General features: G+C 32.0%; 2 protein-coding genes across 48 annotated transcripts in view; one reads left to right on the forward strand and one right to left on the reverse strand.

Moving 5' to 3' along the window:
* The window catches only part of LOC131129259 (uncharacterized), a 90,509-nt gene that overhangs the window by 53,043 nt on the left and 14,600 nt on the right, over positions 1 to 22,866 (reverse strand). For 37 of the 44 annotated variants that reach the window (XM_058072606.1, XM_058072621.1, XM_058072594.1 and 34 more), the window contains 2 exons: positions 17,258 to 17,521; positions 10,809 to 10,907 (listed from right to left, as the gene is read on the reverse strand). In XM_058072606.1, coding sequence (XP_057928589.1) covers positions 10,814 to 10,907; positions 17,258 to 17,521 — 358 coding nt within the window. In that variant the 3' untranslated portion in view covers positions 10,809 to 10,813. Of the gene's footprint in view, positions 1 to 6,017; positions 7,523 to 10,808; positions 10,908 to 13,512; positions 14,145 to 17,257; positions 17,522 to 22,866 lie in introns of those variants that run through there. The other 7 variants (XM_058072592.1, XM_058072590.1, XM_058072589.1 and 4 more) reach the window with 4 other exon arrangements.
* LOC131129258 (cAMP-specific 3',5'-cyclic phosphodiesterase 4D-like) overlaps positions 1 to 22,866 on the forward strand; it is a 116,128-nt gene that overhangs the window by 46,689 nt on the left and 46,573 nt on the right. Inside the window, exon 1 of one of the 4 annotated variants that reach the window (XM_058072588.1) lies at positions 1,773 to 2,851. The exons of 2 other annotated variants lie outside the window; for them this stretch is intronic. In XM_058072588.1, the coding sequence (XP_057928571.1) occupies positions 2,775 to 2,851 (77 nt within the window). In that variant the 5' untranslated portion in view covers positions 1,773 to 2,774. Of the gene's footprint in view, positions 1 to 1,772; positions 2,852 to 16,856; positions 17,748 to 22,866 lie in introns of those variants that run through there. One more of the 4 variants, XM_058072587.1, reaches the window with a different exon arrangement.

Here is a 22,866-nt window from a genome sequence, read left to right on the forward strand (position 1 = left end):
GACTTTATTCTTGCAAAATTACAGCTGATTTTCCAGTTCTGTTAACTATTTCAACTTTCTTCTTGGAAGTTTCTATGCCGCTTATCCTCACTAGGATTGTGGGGGGTATGCTGGAGCCTATCCCAGCTGACTTCAGGCGAGAGGCGGGGTACACCCTGGACTGGTGGCCAACCAATCATAGGGCACATATAGACAAACAACCATTCACACTCACATTCATACCTATGGACAATTTGGAGTCGCTAATTAACCTAGCATGTTTTTTTTTGGAATGTGGGAGGAAACCGGAGTACCCGGAGAAAACCCACGCATGCACGGGGAGAACATGCAAACTCCACACAGAGATGGCCGAGGGTGGAATCGAACTCGGGACTCCTAGCTGTATGGCCCGCGTGCAAACCACTCGTCCACCGTGCAGCCCGTTGTGTTTGCTATTTCAAGACCGAGGTCCTGTTTACATGAGAAGAATCCATCAAAACACCTGTTTTTTTTTTTTTTTTGCGTCTTTGAAACGTTTTTATGACCGCCCCCATTTCACACGGAGCCGCAACACCGCTTGAGGACACAATCATTAGCATGCCTTGCCCGTGTCACGCAAGATACTTTATTACCGACATTTTACTCTGCAGGAATTTGAATTTGAAAACGCATTATGAAGCGTTATTATGCTGCATGACAAACACACACACACACACACACACAAACACAAACAACAACAGCCCTTGTTGTCATCCATTCATGAATGAATGTGACCTACTTGGCATGCTAACATCCTGTGTGTTACTAACCAACGGCCGAAATGAAGTTTTTATGGGGTTTTATTTTGAAAGTGGCTTTCCTGTCTGTTTATGGTTCCATATATTCATTCATTCATTCATTTTCTACCGCTTTTCCTCATGAGGGTGGCGGGGGTGCTGGAGCCTATCCCAGCTGACTTTGGGCGAAAGGCGGGGTACACCCTGGACTGGTGGCCAGCCAATCACAGGGCACATATAGACAAACAACCATTCACACTCACATTCATACCTATGGACAATTATTATGTCATCTTTTTGGGACTTTTTCCTAGTTTTTCAATGCTTAATACATAGTTCTTCTTCCTAAATTAAAAAAATATTTTTTTAATTAAAAAAATAAAAAATACTTTTTTTTTTATTTTTGAAATATTTCAACTTTTTTTCAAATTTTTCTTTTATTTATATAATTATAATTTTCAAAAAATTACAAATCTATTTCATAATTTTACAACTTTGAAGAATATTCTTTAATATTTCCAGTCATTGCTTCTAAAATGACATTATTTTTTTCATAATATTTCAAGTTTATTCTCGTCAAATTGCCAATTTTTTTCTCAATATTTTGACTTTATTCTTGCAAAATTACAGCTGATTTTCCAGTTCTGTTAACTATTTCAAAAAATTACAACTTTATTTGTTGTTGGTTAGGTTAGTTGTTTTTTTTCTCATAATATTGCTAAAATATATTACTAATGTTATTAATATTAATATTATTTCTTTTTTAATATTTCACTAAAAATTTTTCCTTATAATATTACGACTTTATTCTAGTAAAATCTTGACTTTTTCCGAAAATATTATGATTTTTTTCCTCTGCCTAATTTTCCAAAAAATACAACTTTATTTGTTGTTGGTTAGGTTAGTTGCTTTTTTCTCATAATATTGCTAAAATATATTATTAAAATTATTAATAATAATAATATTTCTTCTTTAATATTTCACTAAAAGTGATTTTTTTCCTCATAATATTACGACTTTATTCTAGTAAAATCTAAAATGTATTACTAATATTGACATGCTGATGGTTTCATAAAATAAAATAAAATAAAATAAAATAAAATAAAATAAAATAAAATAAAATAAAATAAAATAAAATAAAATAAAATAAAATAAAACCAACATTTATCAAGTCTTGCTGTGCATCCATTTTAAGTATTTGTTTGTCTGTTTGTGACGTTTGCCTTTTGATTGCATGTCCCAACAAAAACCGGGCTAATCCAGCTCTACCAGACACTAAAACACCCTGCAGACATGCAGTAGAATCGGGTCTCCCTAAATCCCTAAATGATGTAGCAACCCCAAATGCTATTATGCTAAATGCTAAATGCTATTTTATTCAGTCTTTGAATGCTTAACATTCTCGTCCCCCTTGTTGGTCATCCTCTTGTAACTCGATGCCGACGCTTTTAATGTGGCGGGTTTGCATGCGCGTGCGGGCATTGGATACCCAGCTTAGGGGGCTGTCCTCCCCTGAAACCTCGAGGCGGGGGGGGGGTGACGGGGGGGCAGCACAAGCGCTAACATTGCTAGGACGAAGAAGTGGACGCTACTTTGCAAGAGCAACATCGAGAGACGAATTGAGAGTCGTGCTCCAGTCTGTCTTGTCAAGACTTGTCTGGGACCTTACTGGATCATCTGTTCAGCATTCCTTTGCTTTTCTTAACCCCCCCCTTAACCCCCCCCCACCCGCCACCTTTACATCCCGAGGCACTGAGGATTAATCAGATCCTTCCTGCATTTGCCTGTATCACTTTTGTTTGTCTCTCTCTCTCACCTGTTTGCTTGGTGAAAAAAAAAAAAAAAAAAAAAAAAAACTCCTGAAGTCGGTCCACACCCAATCCGCTGGTACTTCAATGAAAACACGAAAACAAGTTTGAGAATTTCCATAAGAGGATCGGTTCAGATGTTCGCCTTACTGACTGACTGACTGACTGACTGACTGCAGTTGACAGCCTGAGTTAAGGGTTCTGACTCACGATGAACAGAGACTCGAGACTGGCGAGGAAATCGGTGGCGGCAGGTTTCGGACATGGCCGAAGACACTCATGCTTGGGGTAGGTTGGAATTTTTCCGTATTATTACAAAGGGAATTATTGCTACCGAATTCAATAAGCTGATTTAGTGGTTGATGTTGAAAAAAAAACAATTGATCGGTGGTCGAGTGGTTAGAATGTTGGCCACACAGTCAGGAGATCGGGATGACTTGGGTTTGATTCGCTGTGTGGAGTTTGCATGTGTGGGTTTTCTCCGGGTACTCCGGTTTCCTCCCACATTCCGAAAACATGCTAGGTTAATTAGCGACTCCAAATTGTCCATAGGTATGAATGTGAGTGTGAATGGTTGTTTGTCTATATGTGCCCTGTGATTGGCTGGCTGGCCCACCGGTCCAGGGTGAACCCCGCCTTTCGCCGTGAAGTCAGCTGGGATAGGCTCCAGCATACCCCAACAATCCTAGTGAGGATAAGCGGCATAGAAACTTACAAGAAGAAAGTTGAAATAGTTAACAGAACTGGAAAATCAGCTGTAATTTTGCAAGAATAAAGTCAAAATATTGAGAAAAAAAATTATGTAATTTGAGAAGCAATGACTGGAAATATTAAAGAATATTCTTTAAAGTTGTAAAATTATGAAATAGATTTGTAATTTTTTTTTAATTAGGTTGGGGAAATACTGGGTCATTTTTGACCCACTTATGGAAGGTTGGGGTAGTAACATAAAAACAAAAATTTCTTAAAATGTAAGTTAAAAATGTGAATGGCATGATATCAAAAACATATTTTTTGAGGAATACCTGGAATATGAAATGATAAAAAAAAATTTCATTATGAAGATATTTCAAGAAAACAACCTGACCGGGTCATTTTTGACCCACTTATGGAAGGTTGGGGTAGTAACACAAAAACTAAAATTTCTTAAAATTTATAAAAGATAAGTTAAAAATGTGAACGGCATGATATCAAAAACATGTTTTTTGAGGAATACCTGGAATATGAAATGATAACAATTTTTCATTACAAAGATATTTCAAGAAAACAACCTGACCGGGTCATTTTTGACCCACTTATGGAAGGTTGGGGTAGTAACACAAAAACTAAAATTTCTTAAAATGTATAAAAGATAAGTTAAAAATGTGAACGGCATGATATCAAAAACATGTTTTTTGAGGAATACCTGGAATATGAAATGATAAAAAAAAATTTATGACAAAGATATTTCAAGAAAACAACCTGACCGGGTCATTTTTGACCCACTTATGGAAGGTTGGGGTAGTAACACAAAAACTAAAATTTCTTAAAATGTATAAAAGGTACATTAAAAATGTGAATGGTATGATATCAAAAACATGTTTTTTGAGGAATATCTGGAATATGAAATGATAAAAAATTTTCATTACAAAGATATTTCAATAAAACAACCTGACCGGGTCATTTTTGACCCACTTATGGAAGGTTGGGGTAGTAACACAAAAACTAAAATTTCTTAAAATGTATAAAAGGTAAGTTAAAAATGTGAATGGCACATTGGATCCTTTTATTGACAACTTGTAGTAAAACTAATAATATTTCCTTTACGATGCGTTTTTGCTTTCTCGTGTTCCCATGAATGGAATTCACATTCCTAAAACAGGAAGCTTGAGGAAGTGGCGTCTCTAAGTAAAAGTATTTCAATTGAAGGGTGCGACATGCAACACAGGAACGTCCACAGTGAACACAGTTGACACGTTGTTGCTTAAGGGTTGAAATAAATCCACAGAAATAGTCGGGCACCCAATTCTGTGTGGAGTTTGCATGTTCTCCCTGTGCATGCGTGGGTTTTCTCCGGGTACTCCGGTTTCCTCCCACATTCCAAAAACATGCTAGGTTAATTAGCAACTCCAAATTGTCCATAGGTATGAATGTGAGTGTGAATGGTTGTTTGTCTATATGTGCCCTGTGATTGGCTGGCCACCAGTCCAGGGTGTACCCCGATTCTTGCCCAAAGACAATTTTAATTTTAATTTTAATTTTAATTTTAATTTTAATTTTAATTTTAATTTTAATTTTAATTTTAATTTTAATTTTAATTTTAATTTCAAAAACATGCTAGGTAAATTAGCGACTCCAAATTGTCCATAGGTATGAATGTGAGTGTGAATGGTTGTTTGTCTATATGTGCCCTGTGATTGGCTGGCTGGCCACCAGTCCAGGGTGTACCCCGCCTTTCGCCTGAAGTCAGCTGGGATAGGCTCCAGCATACCCCCACAATCCTAGTGAGGATAAGCGGCATAGAAACTTCCAAGAAGAAAGTTGAAATAGTTAACAGAACTGGAAAATCAGCTGTAATTTTGCAAGAATAAAGTCAAAATATTGAGATAAAAAAATTGGCAATTTGACGAGAATAAACTTGTAATATTATGAAAAAAATAATGTCATTTTAGAAGCAATGACTGGAAATATTAAAGAATATTCTTCAAAGTTGTAAAATTATGAAATAGATTTGTAATTTTTTGAAAATTAGGTTGGGGAAAAAGTTCTAATATTATGTGAATAAAATCATAATATTACTAAAAGAAAATTTTGAAGAAAGTTGAAATATTTGGAAAATTAAAAAAAAAACATTTTTAAAAATTTAGGAAGAAAAACTATGTATTAAGTTTTGAAAAACTAGGAAAATGTTCCAAAAAGATGACATAATAATTGTCCATAGGTATGAATGTGAGTGTGAATGGTTGTTTGTCTATATGTGCCCTGTGATTGGCTGGCCACTAGTAGCCCGCCTCTCTGCTGTAAGACATCTGGGATAGGCTCCAGCACCCCTTGTGAGGATAAGCGGTAGAAAATGAATGAATAATTGTTACTCATTATAGTATCTCCATTGTTTGATTGTTTCAGTGTTGTGTATTTTGTACTACAAATTCCTGTGTGTTTGTATTCCCTGTCCCGGTCGGGCGGCTGCGTTGGGATTATTGGGCTTTCCACTCGACTGCTTTGTTGGCTCAGCTTCACGTTGTACATCCCACCATGACCACAAACATGCCACATGTCAGGCCACGAGCTGCTTCCATTAAAGAGCTTGTAATTGTACTTGTCACTTCATGTCGAAGGTTAGCGCTTTCATTTACACTGTCCTGGTTTCAAGTGTGTGGGGGGGGGGGGGGGGGGTTGTTTTGCTGAACTTGAATGAATCATCACGTACGCCATCTTATTGGTTATTGTCATTTCACTAGCTTTAGAAGCTTACCTGTAAAATGAGCTTAGTAAGTGGTAGTGATGAAGTCATTACAGTCGTCCCTCGTTTATTGTGGATAATTGGTTCCAGACTCGACTCTTGTCATGACTTGAGACTTGAAGCTTACCTGTAAAATGAGCTTTGTAAGTGGTAGTGATGAAGTCATTACAGTCGTCCCTCGTTTATTGTGGATAATTGGTTCCAGATTCGACTCTCGTGACTTGACTTGGATATATACTTGAGACTTGATTTGGACATATACTTGAGACTTGACTTGGACATATACTTGAGACTTTACTTGGGCATACACTTGAGACTTGTCTTGGACATTTACTTGAGACTTGTCGACTTGACTTGGACATTTACTTGAGACTTGACTTGGCCATATACTTGAGACTTGACTTGGCCATATACTTGAGACTTGTCTTGGACGTATACTTGAGACTTGTCTTGGACATATACTTGAGACTTGACTTGGATATATACTTGAGACTTGACTTGGACATTTACTTGAGACTTGTCTTGGACGTTTACTTGAGACTTGACTTGGACATATACTTGAGACTTGTCTTGGACGTATACTTGAGATTTGTCTTGGACATGTACTTGATATGTGACTTGGACGTCTACTTGAGACTTGACTTGGACATATACTTGAGACTTTTCTTGGACATTTACTTGAGACTTGACTTGGACATATACTTGAGACTTGTCTTGGACGTATACTTGAGACTTGTCTTTGACATGTACTTGAGATGTGACTTGGGCATATACTTGAGACTTTACTTGGACATACACTTGAGACTTGACTTGGACATATACTTGAGACTTTACTTGGACATACACTTGAGACTTGACTTGGACATTTACTTGAGACTTGTCTTGGACATATACTTGAGACTTGTCTTGGATATATACTTGAGACTTGACTTGGACATACGTATATTTGAGATGTGACTTGGACATATACTTGAGACTTGGCTTCGACATATACTTGAGACTTGACTTGGACATATACTTGAGACTTGTCTTGGATATATACTTGAGACTTGACTTGGATGTTTACTTGAGACTTGACTTGGACATATACTTGAGACTTGTCTTGGATATATACTTGAGACTTGACTTGGACGTTTACTTGAGACTTGACTTGGACATACACTTGAGACTTGACTTGGACATTTATTTGAGACTTGACTTGGACATTCGTATATTTGAGATGTGACTTGGACATATACTTGAGACTTGGCTTCGACATATACTTGAGACTTGACTTGGACATATACTTGAGACTTGTCTTGGACATATACTTGAGACTTGACTTGGACATATACTTGAGACTTGACTTGGACATTTACTTGAGACTTGACTTGGACATACGTATATTTGAGATGTGACTTGGACATATACTTGAGACTTGGCTTGGACATTTACTTGAGACTTGTCTTGGATATATACGTACTTGAGACTTGTCTTGGATATATACTTGAGACTTGACTTAGACATTTACTTGAGACCTGAATTGGACATACGTATACTTGAGATGTGACTTGGACATATACTTGAGACTTGACTTGGAAAAACATGTGACATGTCACAAAAAAACATGTGAAAACAAAGACAGACAAATGTATTTGTGGCTGTCCAAATGTATCTGTGGTGGGCCGGCAAACACGGACTAACCCTTCTGCAAGCTTATATATATACCATAGTACAGCTTCTTACATTGGAAGCCTCGTGTGTGTTGTGCCACCCATCATCGCCAGTGCAACCCGCTGTAAGAGCGATAAAGGGGCAAACAATAATAAAGCAGGCCCCCAAAATACCCCCCCCCCCCGCCCCCCATGCCTGGAATAGTTCCACAGCCCCGCCAACCTGGCTGCTCATTACACGTGAATGTGACATGTGTTTCTCGTTTCCCATGCATGCACGCACTTGAGCGCACACCCCGTCTCTGACGTCATTCCCATTCTCGGATATACTGGTGTTTAACGAGGACTGGTAATCCAGGCCTTGGTGACGTTTGCTATTAAATGTTGAGGCGTGTTTTGGGGTCAATTAAGTGAGGGGTGTAATGTGTTTGAATCCTTGGCATGTGTGTGGTTGTTGGTTCACTTTGTTTCCTTGGCATAGGGTGACATCTGCTGGCAAATGTTATTATGACTTTATTACCATATTATTATGGCTTTTTAATCAACCTAATTTTACAAAAATTACAACTTGTTTCTCATAGGATTAATTAAAAATAATTCTTTAATATTTCACTTCTATGCTGCTAAAATTAAGTTATTTTTCCTAATTTTATTTTAATTTATTTTCCTTAATTGATCTCCTCAAGTTATTTTTGTAAATTTTCCGCAAATTATTTTTCTTGTAATTATGACTTTAATTCCATAATTTACAAAAAATTCTACTTGTTTCTCATAGTATTAATTTTTTTTTAATTCTTTAATATTTCACTTCTATGCTACTAAAATGAAGTAATTTTTCCTAATTTTATTTTAATTTATTTTCCTTATTTGATCTCCTCAGGTTGTTCTTGTAAAATTTCCTTAAATTATTTTTCTTGTAATTATGACTTTATTTCCATCATTTATAAAAAATACAACTTGTTTCTTATAATATTAATTAAAAACAATTATTTAATATTTCACTTCTATGCTACTAAAACAAAGTAATTTTTCCAAATTTTATTTTAATTTATTTTCCTTGTTTGATCTCCTCAGGTTATTTTTTTTTAATTTTCCTCAAATTATTTTTCTTGTAATTATTACTTAATTTCCATAATTTATAAAAATTACAACTTGTTTCTTATAGTATTAATTAAAAACAATTCTTTAATATTTCACTTCTATGCTACTAAAATGAAGTAATTTTTCCTAATTTTATTTTAATTTATTTTCCTTATTTGATCTCCTCAGGTTGTTCTTGTAAAATTTCCTTAAATTATTTTTCTTGTAATTATGACTTTATTTCCATAATTTATAAAAATTACAACTTGTTTCTCATAGTATTAATTAAAAACAATTCTTTAATATTTCATTTCTGTGCTACTAAAATAAGTTATTTTTCCCAATTTTATTTTAATTTATTTTCCTTATTTGATCTCAGGTTATTCTTGTAAGATTTCCTCAAATTATTTTTCTTGTAATTATGACTTTATTTCCATAATTTACAATAATTACAACTTGTTTCTCATAGTATTAATTAAAAACAATTCTTTAATATTTCACTTCTATGCTGCTAAAATGAAGTTATTTTTCCTAATTTTATTTTAATTTATTTTCCTTATTTGATCTCCTCAGGTTATTTTTGTAAATTTTCCTCAAATTATTTTTCTTGTAATTATGACTTTATTTCCATAATTTATAAAAATTACAACTGTTTTCTCATAGTATTAATTAAAAACAATTATTTAATATTTCACTTCTATGCTACTAAAATGAAGTTCTTTTTCCTAATTTTATTTTAAATTTATTTTCTTGTCAGGTTATTCTTGTAAAACTTACTCAAATTATTTTTCTTGTAATTATGACTTTATTTCCATAATTTAGAAAAATTACAACTTTTTTCTCATAGTATTAATTAAAAACAGTTATTTAATATTTCACTTCTATGCTACTAAAACGAAGTAATTTTTCCAAATTTTATTTTAATTTATTTTCCTTATTTGATCTCCTCAGGTTATTTTTTTTTAATTTTCCTCAAATTATTTTTCTTGTAATTATGACTTTATTTCCATAATTTATAAAAATTACAACTTGTTTCTTATAGTATTAATTAAAAACAATTATTTAATATTTCACTTCTATGCTACTAAAATGAAGTTTTTTTTTCCTAATTTTATTTTAATTTATTTTCCTTATTTGATCTCCTCGGGTTATTTTTGTAAATTTTCCTCAAATTATTTTTCTTGTAATTATGACATTATTTCCATAATTTAGAAAAATTACAACTTGTTTCTCATAGTATTAATTCAAAATAATTATTTAGTATTTCACTTCTATGCTGCTAAAATTAAGTTATTTTTCCTAATTTTATTTTATTTTCCTATTTTATCTCCTCAGGTTATTTTTGTAAATTTTCCTCAAATTATTTTTCTTGTAATTATGACTTTATTTCCATAATTTACAAAAATTACAACTTGTTTCTCATAGTATTAATTAAAAAAATTCTTTAATATTTCACTTCTATGCTACTAAAATGAAGTTATTTTTCCTAATTTTATTTTAATTTATTTTCCTTATTTGATCTCCTCAGGTTGTTCTTGTAAAATTTCCTTAAATTATTTTTCTTGCAATTATGACTTTATTTCCATAATTTACAATAATTACAACTTGTTTCTCATAGTATTAATTAAAAAATATATTTAATATTTCACTTCTATGCTACTAAAATGAAGTAATTTTTCCTAATTTTATTTTAATTTATTTTCCTTATTTGATCTCTTAAGTTTATTCTTGTAAAATTTCCTCAAATTATTTTTCTTATAATTTTGACTTTATTTCCATAATTTATAAAAATTACAACTTGTTTCTCATTGTATTAATTAAAAATAATTCTTTAATATTTCACTTCTGTGCTACTAAAATCAAGTTATTTTCCTAATTTTATTTTAATTTATTTTCCTTATTTGATCACCTCAGGTTATTCTTGTAAAATTTCCTTAAATTTATTTTTCTTGTAATTATGACTTTTTTTTCCATAATTTACAAAAAATTACAATTTGTTTCTCATAGTATTAATTCAAAACAATCCTTTAATATTTCATGGCTATATCACTGAAGGTTGATGTTGACTCACCGTAATTATTGGATTGGAATGAATGCCCGGGTATGATTCATAACCCTGTAGAGCCAAAGAGCAGTATTCCCAAGTAATGCCTTGGGAATGACTCTGCACCTGTGGGAAAACACATGGACGTTATTACCATGATGACTAGCACACTTCATCCAAACAGGATTAGTATTTTAGTCTAAATGTTTGTGTCCGAGGCTGCGCGGTGGAGTGGTTGTTATCACGTCTGTTGGAGCAACTCTATGTAGAAGCCGTATGCTCTTCCCGTGCTTGTATGGGTTTTTTCCTGGTATTCCCAGGCGTCCTCACACATATCCAAAAACAGCGTCTAAATGACGCAAAGGTGGTTGTGCCTGATTTGCTTGTTTGTATTTGCCCTGTGGGTGGAGTCTACCTTTCATAGAAGGTCAGCTGGGGATAGGCTCCAGCTCACGTGCTGCAGTGTCATAGCTTAGTTTTTCCACAAGGTGGCACAAATCATTTAGTATACAGTACCGGGGGTGTCATATTTTTGTCATATTTCCATGTTATTATGACTTTATTCCTATATTATTGTGGCGTTTTAACCGACCTAATTTTACAAAAATTACAACTTGTTTCTCATAGTATTAATTAAAAATAATTATTTAATATTTCACTTCTATGCTACTAAAATGAAGTAATTTTTCCCAATTTTATTTTAATTTATTTTCCTTAATTGATCTCCTCAGGTTATTCTTGTAAAATTTCCTCAAATTATTTTTCTTGTAATTATGACTTTATTTCCATAATTTAGAAAAAATTATACTTGTTTCTCATAGTATGATTTTTTTAAAAATTCTTTAATATTTCACTTCTATGCTACTAAAATGAAGTAATTTTTCCAAATTTTATTTTAATTTATTTTCTTTATTTGATCTCCTCAGGTTGTTCTTGTAAAATTTCCTCAAATTATTTTTCTTGTAATTATGACTTTATTTCCATAATTTACAAAAAATACAACTTGTTTCTCATACTATTAATTAAAAACAATTATTTAATATTTCACTTCTATGCTACTAATATGAAGTATTTTTTTCTAATTTTATTCTAATTTATTTTTCTTATTTGACCTCCTCAGATTTATCTTGTAAAATTTCCTCAAATTATTTTTCTTGTAATTATGACTATATTTCCATAATTTAGAAAAAATTACAACATATTTCTCATAGTATTAATTTTTAAAAAATATTTAATATTTCACTTCTATGCTACTAAAATGAAGTTATTTTTCCTAATTTTATTTTAATTTATTTTCCTTATTTGATCTCCTCAGGTTATACTTGTAAAATTTCCTCAAATTATTTTTCTTGTAATTATGACTTTATTTCCATAATTTACAATAATTACAACTTGTTTCTCATAGTATTAATTAAAAAAAAAAAACTTCAATATTTCACTTCTATGCTACAAGAATGAAGTTATTTTTCCCAATTTTATTTCAATTTATTTTCCTTATTTGATCTCCTCAGGTTATTCTTGTAAAATTTCCTCAAATTATTTTTCTTGTAATTATGACTTTATTTCCATAATATTATGGCATTGGCATTGTTTCTCATAATATTACTTTTAAGTAATTCTTTAAAATGAAGTAATTTTTTCTAATTTTATTCAAATTTATTTTCCTTATTTGATCTCCTCAGGTTATTCTTGTAAAATTTACTCAAATTATTTTTCTTGTAATTATGACTTTATTTCCATAATTTACAAAAAATTACAACTTGTTTCTCATAGTATTAATTAAAAACAATTCTTTAATATTTCACTTCTATGCTACTAAAATGAAGTTATTTTTCCTAATTTTATTTTAATTTATTTTCCTTATTTGATTTCCTCACGTTATTCTTGTAAAATTTCCTCAAATTATTTTTCTTGTAATTATGACTTTATTTCCATAATTTTCAATAATTACAACTTGTTTCTCATAGTATTCATTTTTTAAAAATCTTTAATATTTCACTTCTATGCTACTAAAATGAAGTTATTTTTCCTAATTTTATTTTAATTTATTTTCCTTATTTGATCTCCTCACGTTATTCTTGTAAAATTTCCTCAAATTATTTTTCTTGTAATTATGACTTTATTTCCATAATTTTCAATAATTACAACTTGTTTCTCATAGTATTAATTTAAAAAAAATCTTCAATATTTCACTTCTATGCTACAAGAATGAAGTTATTTTTCCCAATTTTATTTCAATTTATTTTCCTTATTTGATCTCCTCAGGTTATTCTTGTAAAATTTCCTCAAATTATTTCACTTATTATTTCACTTCTATGCTACTAAAATGAAGTAGTGGGCGGAATCGAACTCGGGTCTCCAAGCTGTGTGCCGTTCGTGCGAACTACCCGTCCGCCGTACAGCCCTGGTTCAGTATATTTTTCATCAAAATAGTAGTCATGCCAAAATGTTGTGTTGCTGCTGGATGTTCATTATATCCGAGTGATACTGTCGTGGGGGTGCTGGAGCCTATCCCAGCTGTGCAGCATACCGAGCTAGACATACACTAAATATTGCGTAAGATAGTGTTGTGTACGTGTTCTGTAAACAATTACCTGGTATTTCTCATAGTATACAATTAGCCGTATTGTTATAAATGCTACCAAAAATCATAATAAAAAATCATAATACAAATTCCAGACAAAAGTCACCGTTATGTCTGAGACAGGTTAACAATAATTTGAGTTCTCACCTCCTCACATAAATCATACTCCCCCGTCACAGCTTATTCTCATTAGCAGAGTTAATGTTGTCATAAGAGCCATCAGCCAGCTGGGCTGCAGAAGCCATTTGGCGGGCGGATTCGGTTACAGCGTGGCCTCACAAACACCTCATTCTCCGCGAACGTCCACCCCGGCATCTGTTTTGAGGTCCAGTATGTTTCACAAGCACGTTGCACAAGGAGGGAAGTGACCATGAGTGGGCGGAGTGTGACGTTTGGGCTTTGGGTTAGGTTAACAAAAGAGCAAGATTCTAACCGCACGTTTGTAAGCAGGATGTTCTTGTGTATTCTAGAGCAGTGTTTTCCGACCTTTATTGAGCCAAGGCATCAGAAAAACTGCAATAGAATTTATATCAGGGGTCTCAAACACGCGGCCCGTGGGCCAAATGTGGCCCGCAGGACACGAGTTTGAGGCCCCCGCCTTGATATGAAAGTTTAATGTTAGTATCATGTACCCAGAAAAAATTAATACGTTTGATTAATGTTCATGTTAAAGGTTAAATAACTGTTAATAGTTATCCTCCCTATCCGTGTGGAAGTGGTAAGTTTTTGGCTATTTAAGTTGAAAGGAAATAACTTGAAGGCTACCGTTTAGGTCACTAGCTCTCTAGTTTGCGAGTTAGCATGTGTCTCAAGACCCTGCAGTTGCGCAATATGTTGTAAATAAAGAGTATAAATGTGACTATAGTCGTGTTTTGTCATGTCTATAAAAAAGTAGATTAAAAAAAAGATAAAGAATTATCTCTCAGAAAATACTTAAAATATGTATAAATCAGGGGTCTCAAACATGCGGCCCGCGGGCCAAATGTGGCCCGCAGGACACTAGTTTGAGGCCCCCGCCTTGATATGAAAGTTTAATGTTAGTGCGGCCCGCGCAAGTTTGATATGGATGCTGTATGGTATCATGTACCCAGAAAAAATTATTACGTTTGATTCATGTTCATGTTAAAGGTTAAATAACTGTTAATAGTTATCCTCCCTATCCGTGTGGAAGTGGTAAGTTTTTTAGCTATTTAAGTTGAAAGGAAATAACTTGAAGGCTACCGTTTAGGTCGCTAGCTCTCTAGTTTGCGAGTTAGCATGTGTCTCAAGACCCTGCAGTTGCGCAATATGTTGTAAATAAAAAGAGTATAAATGTGACTATAGTCGTGTTTTGTCATGTCTATAAAAAAGATAAAGAATTATCTCTCAGAAAATACTTAGCAAAATATGTATAAATCATCGGTCTCAAACATGCGGCCCGCAGGCCAAATGTGGCCCGCAGGACACTAGTTTGAGGCCCCCGCCTTGATATGAAAGTTTAATTAGTTAGTGCGGCCCGCGCAAGTTTGATATGGATGCTGTATGGTATCATGTACCCAGAAAAAATTATTACGTTTGATTCATGTTCATGTTAAAGGTTAAATAACTGTTAATAGTTATCCTCCCTATCTGTGTGGAAGTGGTAAGTTTTTGGCTATTTAAGTTGAAAGGAAATTATTTTTATTATTTTTCACTATGTTTTGAATTGATAGGTGTTCCCAGGCCAGCTTTTAAATATAATCCCATTTTCCTTCGTGATGTGCCTGCCAACACGTCTGATTCGGCCCCTTTGCCCTGTGTCTCAAAAGACAAATATTTGTCTGTGATGGCGACAGCGGATGACATACCAGGTCCATCGAGTCCATCCATCCTTGATTTTTTTTTTTTAATAAACTGAAATGGATTATTGGTTTATGTTTACGTCAAGAAGTGTCCATTTCTGATGATTTGGACTGATTTTCACAGGACACATAATATTTTGTTTTTTGGGCTATATATGGTATATATATACATATTTAGCCAAAATGTATAAATACTTATGCCACAGCCATACTATTATGACTTTATTCTAGTAAAATTGGGACTTTTTTGCTATAATATTATGATTTTTTTTTCTGCCTAATTTTCCAAAAATTACAACTTTATTTGTTGTTGGTTAGGTTAGTTGCTTTTTTCTCATAATATTGCTAAAATATATTACTCATATTATTAATATTAATATTATTTGTTCTTTAATATTTCATTAAAAGTGATTTTTTTCTTCATCATACTATTATGACTTTATTCTAGTAAAATTTTGACTTTTTTGCTATAATATTATGATTTTTTTGTTCTGCCTAATTTTCCAAAAAATACAACTTTATTTGTTGTTGGTTAGGTTAGTTGCTTTTTTCTCATAATATTGCTAAAATATATTACTAATGTTATTAATATTAATATGATTTCTTCCTTAATATTTCACTAAAAGTGATTTTTTTCCCTCATAATATTACGACTTTATTCTAGTAAAATGTTGACTTTTTGCTATAATATTATGATTTTTTTTTCCCTCTGTCTAATTTTCCAAAAAATACAACTTTATTTGTTGTTGGTTAGGTTAGTTGCTTTTTTCTCATAATATTGCTAAAATATATTACTAATGTTATTAATATTTATATTATTTCTTCTTTAATATTTCACTAAAAGTGTTTTTTTTCTTCCTCATACTATTATGACATTATTCTAGTAAAATTTTGACTTTTTTGTTATAATATTATGATTTTTTCCTCTGCCTAATTTTCGAAAAATGACAACTTTATTTGTTGTTAGTTAGGTTATAATATTGATAAACATGTATTACTACTATTATTAATATTAACATTATTTCTTCTTTAATATTTCACTAAAAGTGACTTTTTCTTCCTCATACTATTATGACTTTATTCTAGTAAAATTTTGACTTTTTTGTTATAATATTAGGATTTTTCTTCCTCTGCCTAATTTTCCAAAAAATATTAAACTTTATTTGTTGTTGGTTAGGTTAGTTGTTTTTTTTCTCATAATATTGCTAAAATATATTACTAATGTTATTAATAGTAATATTATTTCTTCTTTAATATTTCACTAAAAGTTACTTTCTCTTCCACATACTATTATGACTTTATTCTAGTAAAAGTTTGAGTTTTTTGCTGTAATATTGTGTAATTTTTTTTTCCTCTACCTAATTTTCCAAAAATTACAACTTTATTTGTTGTTGGTTAGGTTATAATATTGATAAAATGTATTACTAATATTATTAATATTAACATTATTTTTTCTTTAATATTTCACTAAAAGTGACCTTTTATTCCTCATACTATTATGACTTTATTCTTGTAAAATTATGACTTTTTTGCTATAATATTATGATTTTTCTTACTCTGTCTATGTCAACTTTATTTGTTGCTGGTTAGGTTAGTTGCTTTTTTCTCATAATATTGCTAAAATATATTACTAATGTTATTAATATTTTTATTATTTATTATTATTATTTAATTTTTTTTTTATTTTAAAATTTAGTATTTTTTTGTTTTCATGCATTTTTGTAAGGGAACTGATTTTTGAGTGTGTATTACCCAACTTTCCCTGTCCAGTAATCATTTATGGCCATTCCGTGTTCCTCTAACACTGCATGTAGTGTTACTTACTGCTCCGACCCACGTGATGCAGCTACAACAGCCACACTAAGTTGCCCAACCACAGACCCTCCTCTCCCTGACACTTTTACGCACACACACACACACACGCATTGTGGACATACACACGCACATAGTTCATGTGTTTTTTTTTTAAAAAGGCCCACTCTGGCCATGTGCCCGTGGAGGAGGAGCCAAACAGAAAGAGCCATAGAGGGGCAGAGTGAAGGAGGAGTGTACCCTCAGAGAGTTCCGCTCACTTTTGGATTTGAAACAAACCGCCTCGGTCTCCGCTGTCACGTTTTTGCGTCCAGCTCTTCGCCACCACATGAATCAGCGATGTGAGGAAATGGCTCTTTAATAGCCGCCGCTCCCTTGGCTCTGGCCGCGCGTTGGACGGGAGGCATGCGGCTGGAACACAGCGAGGAGGGCTTTCCTCCGTCTGTCCGTGCGTCAAAGGAAACCCGGTGCGGTGTGAGGGGGAAGGAGAGCGCACACAAGAGCCGAGGAATAGTGGAGTGTCCCTGGGAGGAGGAAGGGGACGATTAGCGGAGAACAATCAGAAAGAAAGAAAGAAAGAAAGAAAGAAAGAAAGGACACCACCGCGACTTTAAACATGAGTTTGCCGACTAACTGTGTATATCTGGCCCCCTCGTTCCAGGACCGCTACTTCAAAATGCGCAATGGGAATATCTGCGGGTCACCGTGCGCCGTCAATAGACCCATCGATATTGTGCAGAAACGAAGACGGTAGGCAAGAGTGGAGTGGAGTCAATGCATTACACTCAATTCTCTTATAATCCTCATTAATGAAGCCCCTCTCATTTTTAGTCATATTCCATTAAAAATAACACTGAAAAATGTTTTTCATGTAAATATTTTTATATTTTCAGATTTTTATATTTTTATATTTAATATTTTTTAATGCATTACACTCAATTCTCTTATAATCCTCATTAATGAAGCCCCTCTCATTTTTAGTAATATTCCATTAAAAATAACACTAAAAATGTTTTTCATATAAACGTTTTTATATTTTAATATTTTGTATATATTTTAATATTTTTTATGTATTTTTATATTTGTATATTTTTTATATTTTTAAAATATATTTTAATATTTAATATTTTGTAATGCATTACACTCAATTCTCTTATAATCCTCATTAATGAAGTCCCTCTCATTTTTAGTAATATTCCATTAAAAATAACACTAAAAATGTTTTTCTTGTAAATATTTTAATATTTTAATCTATTTTAATCTATTTTTAATCTATTTTAATATATTTAATATATTTTAATATTTAATATTTTTTTAATGCATTACACTCAATTCTCATAATCCTCATCAATGAAGCCCCTCTCATTTTTAGTAATATTCCATTAAAAATAACACTAAAAATGTTTTTCATATAAACATGTTTATATTTTTATATTTTGTATATATTTTAATATTTTTTATATATTTTTATATTTGTATATTTTTTATATTTTTAAAATATATTTTAATATTTAATATTTTTTAATGCATTACACTCAATTCTCTTATAATCCTCATTAATGAAGTCCCTCTCATTTTTAGTAATATTCCATTAAAAATAACACTAAAAATGTTTTTCTTGTAAATATTTTAATATATTTTAATATATTTTAAAATATTTTAATATTTAATATTTTTTAATGCATTACACTCAATTTTCTTATAATCCTCATTAATGAAGTCCCTCTCATTTTTAGTAATATTCCATTAAAAATAACACTAAAAATGTTTTTCTTGTAAATATTTTAATATTTTAATCTATTTAATCTATTTTAATCTATTTTCATATTTTTAATGCATTACACTCAATTCTCTTATAATCCTCATTAATGAAGCCCCTCTCATTTTTAGTAATATTCCATTAAAAATAACACTAAAAATTGTTTTCTTGTAAATATTTTCATATATTTTAAAATATTTTAATATTTTTTAATGCATTACACTCAGTTCTCTTATAATCCTCATTAATGAAGCCCCTATCATTTTTAGTAATATACCTAAAAATAAAAATAAAAATATACTTTAAGCAAGTTTATTTACTTGTTTTCCTATCTTTCTGCAATTTTATCAATCTGAATTTTCAATATATTTTTTTAAATAATATTTTTATACATAGTGTAGTGCTGGTTGTAAATCAGAGAGAGGAACAAGCCTCTCCAACTGAATCTGCAGTATTTTAAACAGTTGAGTGTATAAAAGGAATGTAAATTGAATCATATCGATGCTGGATGTGTTGATAAAAATGACATTTGATTGACGCATGGCAGCTTTAAAAGGCACTGTGACTTTAAACATTTATTATGACTGTCCACCGCTTATAATTGTAACAGTTCATTTGGAAGAAATTTGTTCAAAAACTGGATATATTAATATATGACCTGAATTGTTATTACAGCATTTATCATTGAATGGCTTGTTTAGTTGCTGAAATAATTCCCTCTCAGAAAGGTTCCACATGTGATGTTCACTGACTTTGCGTTTTGGGAATAGTTGAAGTGTGTATGAGTCGAGATGCATGATGTGGCTTTGGTCGGATGGGAATGTTTGCATAAACTCTCTCAATCAGGATTACACACATCTCATCTCCCTCTTTGTCGGCTGCGTTATTCTTTGTGGTCAAGACCTTCAACAAAAACTGCGTCCATGCATCGGTTGTTGATGTCATCTCATTTACGTAATTGGCTATGACGCATGTGCATTTACAGCGGAATCTTAGTTAGCGTCCTCGGGCCATTCAATCGACCGCAACTGGACTGTTTGGTTGTCTTGAGAAGACGTTTCGCCTCTCATTCGTGTAGTCTGAGAGCTCGGTGCAAGATCCAATGGGTTTATCCTCTAAAGGAGGAGACAGGTTGGTTCTTGTCATATGACCAACTGAATATTTGAAATATAATTTTATTTGAAATATATCCTCACTCGTCAAACTGCAACTTCTTTTCTTGTTAGAATATTATTTTTATATTTAATATTTTGACTTTAATCTGGTAAAAATGCAGCTGTTTGTTTTGTTTCCCAACCATGTTTTGACTTTTTTTGCTATAATATTATTATTATTTTTCCTCAGCCTAATTTTCCAAAAAATACAACTTTATTTGTTGTTGGTTAGGTTAGTTGCTTTTTTGTCATAATATTGCAAATATATATTACTAGTATTATTAATATTAACATTATTTCTTCTTTAATATTTCACCAAAAGTGACTTTTTCTTCCTCATACTATTATGACTTTATTCTAGTAAAATGTTGACTTTTTTGCTATAATATTATGATTTTTTTTCTCTGCCTAATTTTCCAAAAAATACAACTTTATTTGTTGTTGGTTAGGTTAGTTGCTTTTTTCTTATAATATTGCTAAAATATATTACTAATGTTATTAATATTAATATTATTTCTTCTTTAATATTTCATTAAAAGTGACTTTTTCTTCCTCATACTATCATGACTTTATTCTAGTAAAATTTTGACTTTTTGCTATAATACTATGTTTTTTTTTTGAAAGTATTGAAAGTATATTTTTCATCAAAATAGTAGTCATACCAAAATGTTGTGTTGCTGCTGGATGTTCACGGTATCCGAGTGATACTGTCGTGGGGGTGCTGGGGACTATCCCAGCTGTGTTCGGGCGAGAGGCAGGGTACACCCTGGACTGGTCACCAGCCAGCCAATCACAGGGCACATATAGACAAACAACCATTCACACTCACATTCATACCTATGGACAATTTGGAGTCGCTAATTAACCTAGCATGTTTTATACTCGGAGAAAATCAATGCATGCACGGGGAGAACATGCAAACTCCACACAGAGATAGCCGAGGGTGGGATTGAACCCTTTGTCTCCTAGCTGTGAGGTCTGTGGGCTAACCACTCGTCCGCCGTGCAGCCCTTGTCCAGTTATGATTGATTAAATTCCCTGAATATTCATAAGCTTAGTTAGCTTAGTTAGCTTAGTTAGCATCAATGTGTTCTAAACATATCATCATGGTCCATAGGACATTAAAAACAAACACATCAACAAGAAAAGAACCCGACCGAGCTTTGTACTACACGTATGTAGTAGTACACGTATATATGTAGACCTACAACTGTAAAACTATGAAAGCATGTTTTGTGTTAATTAACCTTCATACAAAGAACTACTAGTCAATCACCGATAAGTATTTCTGCCAGTACTTAATATGCGTGTTTTCCACCAGAAGGAAGTATGACTAATTTTTAAGACAGTCCTGATGACGTGAGCCTTTTTCAGGACTAAAATGTCTCGAGGCTGTCCCACTGGTGAAACGCCTTCACGGAGACACGGATAATGATGGCGGGGTCAACCACATTCACGGGCCTGATGCATAAACCACATGTGTGTAATAACACGTGTGAAAAAGCGGCAGAGGAAGGCTTCATTCTATTATTACTTGGAATGGTTTCAACTCAGTCCTTGTGCTTTTTCCATATACGAACGTTGTAAAGACTGTTGGATTATGGGTAGTTTTTTGGGAGACGTGCGCATCCAGGCCGGGATTTCATGTGTGTGTTCAAATGTGACACGAGTGGTGTTGAACCTTACTTTGGTACTGATGGTTATCAGCTGTTTTCTCATAGGACTCAGTAGTACGTAATAAGATCTTTATTGGGGCTAACAGTCTTTTCTACTGTTTGGTTTTATGCTAACGTTGCATGTGTAGTTTATGGATTATGGTAATGGTAATGGGTTGATTTCATTTGAACATGCATCAGATTACAATTGAATGCATCACATAATCAGTTCACAGTTCCACATGTCCAAAAAGGAGTAGGAAGAAGCAAAGCTTATTAAATCCTACCCCTCCATCTGGTACTTTTACAATCAGTAACTGTTACATTTGTTCACTTCCTGCTTTCCTAATATAGTTTTTTTCATTTTTTTTGTCCCATACAGAAGTACATTATTTTTCCTCACTAGTCAAACTGCAACTTCTTTTCTTGTTAGAATATTATTTTTTTATATAATATTTTTTTATATTTAATATTTTGACTTAATCTGGTAAAAATGCAGCTGTTTGTTTGGCTTTTTTCCCTAACCATATTTAGACTTTTTCTTGCTATAATATTATGATTATTTTTTCCTCTGCCTAATTTTCCAAAAAATATTATTATAAAATTAAAATTATAAAATAAATAAGAAATAAAATTATTATTATATAAATACAATATTATTACAACTTTATTTGTTGTTGGTTAGGTTAGTTGCTTTTTTCTCATAATATTGCTAAAATATATTACTAATGTTATTAATATTAACATTATTTCTTCTTTAATATTTCACCAAAAGTGGCTTTTTCTTCCTCATACTATTATGACTTTATTCTAGTAAAATTTTGACTTTTTTGCTATAATATTATGATTTTTTTTCTCCTCTGCCTAATTTTCCAAAAATTACAACTTTATTTGTTGTTAGTTAGGTTAGTTGCTTTTTTCTCATAATATTGCTAAAATATATTACTAATGTTATTAATATTAACATTATTTCTTCTTTAATATTTCACTAAAATGTATTTTTTTCCTCATAGTATTACGACTTTACTCTAGTAAAATGTTTACTTTTTTGCTGTAATATTATGATTTTTTTTTCCTCTGCCTAATTTTCCAAAAATTACAACTTAATTTGTTGTTGGTTAGGTTAGTTGCTTTTTTCTTATAATATTGCTAAAATATATTACTAATATTATTAATATTATTTCTTCTTTAATATTTCACTAAAAGTGAATTTTTTCCTCATAATATTAAGACTTTATTCTAGTAAAATGTTGACTTTTTTGCTATAATATTATGATTTTTTTCCCTCTGCCTAATCTTTC

Source organism: Doryrhamphus excisus, chromosome 5 (assembly GCF_030265055.1).
Source record: "Doryrhamphus excisus isolate RoL2022-K1 chromosome 5, RoL_Dexc_1.0, whole genome shotgun sequence".
Taxonomy (NCBI): domain Eukaryota; kingdom Metazoa; phylum Chordata; class Actinopteri; order Syngnathiformes; family Syngnathidae; genus Doryrhamphus; species Doryrhamphus excisus.